Here is a 3,522-nt window from a genome sequence, read left to right as displayed (position 1 = left end):
TATTTGTTTATAGGCTTGTGTTGGTAATTTTGTATTTAGGGGTCTAAACGTTCATTGATGTTTTATATGTTATTTGAACTTTCAATTGGTATCAAAGCAGGTTCACTTCCGTGGTTTCATTACCTAAGTGTGATCCTAGACCCTCTTTTAGCTATGCATGAAGCTATGGAAAAGGCTATGTTGAATTGTGGCTTAAATGTTTGTGATAATGACTCTGTGAGTATGTTTGAAGATTGTCCTAACAAAGAAACTGTTGGAAAAATTTGGTTTTGTATCTCATACAAAACACATAGCAGAAGCAACAAATAAGGATCTATTTCATTCATGATTGATAACTTGCACTATATAAATTTCAGAATTTAAGAACAAAATAGCGTACCTTGGTATGGAAAAATTCAAAACAAAGATTAGAAGCACTTGGGAACACTTTTAATCTTCACTCCAATTCCACTTTACGCCCAAGATGTGTGGTCTCTCAATCAGTTTTCAAAGGGAGAATAAAAGTGTATCTCACTCTCACATACACACCATTTTTCATATCTTTAAATAAAAATTCTGTATGTTTCTCCCTTTATAACTAACTGATTATTTAATTGGGCTAGCCCAATTGGGCCTTTCCAATTGGGCTTTAGTGTGTGGCTTGGAGTGGGACCAAAAGGGACCAATAAGACACTAGCTCCAATGAGCCTTGAGCTTTTCCGTCAACTCTTGACAAGTCCAAAGTTACCATTAATTATATTTAATACCACTATATAAATATAATTGCACTCTAGGCCTTATTAATAAATTATATCCCAAGACTTTATTATACATACAACCCCTTCATAAAATATTCGTAGTAACACAAAGTCATAAACGTAGACTGCCACTTTATAAATTACTACATCTTATCCTTGAGTATCCGGTTTAATCCTTTAAAGTTATTTACTATATATTTGTGAAATCTAATTTTATAAATATATACTATAGTAATTTCTTACCAAAGTGGTTTGGCCTAACTCTCTGAATAACTGAACCCATTAAACTTATCTCATGGGAATATTTTATATCTCCATCAAGAGACTATGAATTCCATCTTGAGAATATATGTTCCATCAACACTAAATGTGGTTGCCCAACATACTGGGGTTTTGACCGTTACTTTAGATCTCACTCTTGATATATCAAAGCAACCTACACGTCATGATCAAGTCCATTATTCTCTTAGGATTAAGAGTTCATGCAAATAGAAGTCGTGAGATTTATTATTCATTTGACAGTCATTAAGAGAATAATAAATCTCACAATGGCCTAGTTAAATATGTCTTAACTCTTAAAACATATCAACATATCAACTAGAAGTCTCCGCATCCATGATCAAGACAAATCATCTTAGTTAATACGTTATAGTCTTCGTAGATGAAATGCCCAATTTCATCACTGACTACGAACTATAAATTCTGAGTTTACAAAGAACTTGTGACTTATATCTTCTATGACTAAATCACATACTATGCATCTCATGGACTATATGATAATGTCACAATATTCATGTTACCATTATTTTAGATAATAATAAAACAACTTTATTAAAAATAACATTATGTCATATATCATGTCATACATAGCATCATACAATAGGATTTAAGAGCACACATCCTAACAGAAACATGCTAGAATGTTTGTTCACATTCTGAAATATTTTGAGAATGAAAACCATATCTTACATAATAGTCCATGTGAGTCAAATTCCTTGATTGAGAAATATAAAAGAAGGAATAGAATATTGTGTGATAAGGTTGATGATCTTAAAAAGAAAATTCGATGTAGCAAGAGAATGGAAAATGAAGAACATTTTCTTTATAAAGGTCAAAAGTGTTTGTCCCATGCCTGCTTATTTGTGCACACCTCCTTGAAAGTATTTAACTCTTGTTTATGATATCTTGATAGCAGTTGTTCTTGTCATATGACAGGAGATAAATCATTGTTCAAGTCACTAAAGGAGAAGGTTGGTGATTATGTGACTTTTGGAGATGGTAGTCGTGCTCAAGTACTTGGGAAAGGAATCATTGAGATATTGGGGCTACCACCATTGAAGGATGTCCTATACATCAAACGGCTTAAGGCAAACCTCTTGAGCATCACTCAAATATGTGATGAAGACTTCCTAGTTCAATTCTTAAAGAAGGGGTGTGTAATCATTGATGAAGAATGGATTCAAGTGTTGAAAGGAAATAGGACTACCGACAATTGCTACGGAGTACTTCCTACACCAAAGATCTATTGTAGAAGTGCTCGGGTTGTCATGTTGGAATTTTGGCATCAAAGATTGGGGTATGCAAACTTCAAGCAAGTGGCTAAAGTATCTAAACTTGAAGCCGTTGTGGGGCTTCCGAAATTTGGAAAGGTGGAGAAGACCATTTGTGATACATGTTAAATGAGAAAGTAAAAAAGGTTAAATCATCACAAGGTGAATGTGATTTCTACCTCACGCTGTTTAGAGCTTCTTCATTTTGATTTAATGGGGCCTACAAGAACCGAAAGCCTAGGAGGAAAAAGGTATATCATGGTCGTTGTTGATGATTTCTCAAGATATATTTTGGTGGAATTTCATAGAGAGAAATCGGAAGCATGTGAGAAGATGGAGATTCTTTGCAAGAGACTTCAAAATGAAAAAGGGGCTCCTATAGTCAAGATAAGGAGTGATCATGGGATGGAGTTTGAAAATGTGAGATTTGAGTTCTTTTGTGAGAAGAATGGAATCATGAAAGAATTTTCAGCTCCTAAAACTCCCCAACAAAATGTAGTGGTTGAAAGGAAGAAACGGGTGATTCAAGAAATGGCAAGAGTTATGCTACTCAATAAACAAATCCCTCAAAAGTTTTAAGGAGAAGCTGTAAACACCTCTTGTCACATTGGTAATACTATATTCTTCCGAGCAAGAACAAAGAACACTACATATGAAATTTGGAATGGGAAGAAGCCTAAAGTGAAGTACTTTCTTGTCTTCAAAAGTAAGTGCTACATTCTAAATGATCGAGAAAATCTTGGCAAATTCGATGCAAAAAGTGATGAAGGCATCTTCCTTGGTTATTCTACCACAAGCCGAGCATATGTAGTCTTTAACAAGAGAACAAATATGGTGATGGAGTCCATAAATGTGGTGATTGATGATGCCATAACAAGAGTAGAAATTGATGATGATAGAGAATGACCAAGCTCTAAAGAAATCACCATTGATGTTGAAGCCCAAGGTGTTGAAGTTGAAGGACTTACACTAGAAAAGGAATCTACTCCTGTAAATTCTAGAATGGAGACAAGGTCAATGTCTAGATCATCAAGTCCTCTCACTCCTCCTGAAGTTCATCCTCCCATCTCTTGGAATGATGAAGTATCTGCTTCAAAGAAGCCATCATCAAGAGTGGTTAAAAATCATTTGGAAAGTAACATCAACGGGACTCTAGATGAAGGACTTTGTCTTAGAAAGGGAGACACACTTGTTGCCAATCATGTAACGCACCATTGCTACCTTGCCCAATTTGA

At 34.9% G+C, this 3,522-nt stretch overlaps 1 protein-coding gene across 1 annotated transcript; it reads left to right on the top strand.

Annotated features, from left to right (window-relative positions):
• The first annotated feature begins 2,545 nt into the window (after positions 1–2,545).
• On the top strand, positions 2,546–3,193 carry LOC142605932 (uncharacterized). The gene is made up of 2 exons (XM_075777356.1): positions 2,546–2,806; positions 2,960–3,193. The coding sequence occupies exons 1-2, from the start codon at positions 2,546–2,548 to the stop codon at positions 3,191–3,193; spliced, it is 495 nt and encodes a 164-aa protein (XP_075633471.1).
• The last annotated feature ends 329 nt before the right edge of the window (positions 3,194–3,522 follow it).

The sequence above is a fragment of the Castanea sativa genome, chromosome 8 (assembly GCF_040712315.1).
Source record: "Castanea sativa cultivar Marrone di Chiusa Pesio chromosome 8, ASM4071231v1".
NCBI classification, from domain to species: domain Eukaryota; kingdom Viridiplantae; phylum Streptophyta; class Magnoliopsida; order Fagales; family Fagaceae; genus Castanea; species Castanea sativa.
This window is presented reverse-complemented; position numbering and strand designations above follow the sequence as displayed.

Coding starts and splice junctions, on each gene's coding strand:
- LOC142605932 (XM_075777356.1), top strand. CDS start 2,546: ATGGTCGTTGTTGATGATTTCTCAAGATATATTTTGGTGGAATTTCAT. Junction 2,807..2,959: donor TGGTTGAAAGGAAGAAACGG/GTGATTCAAGAA, acceptor TGGAATGGGAAG/AAGCCTAAAGTGAAGTACTT.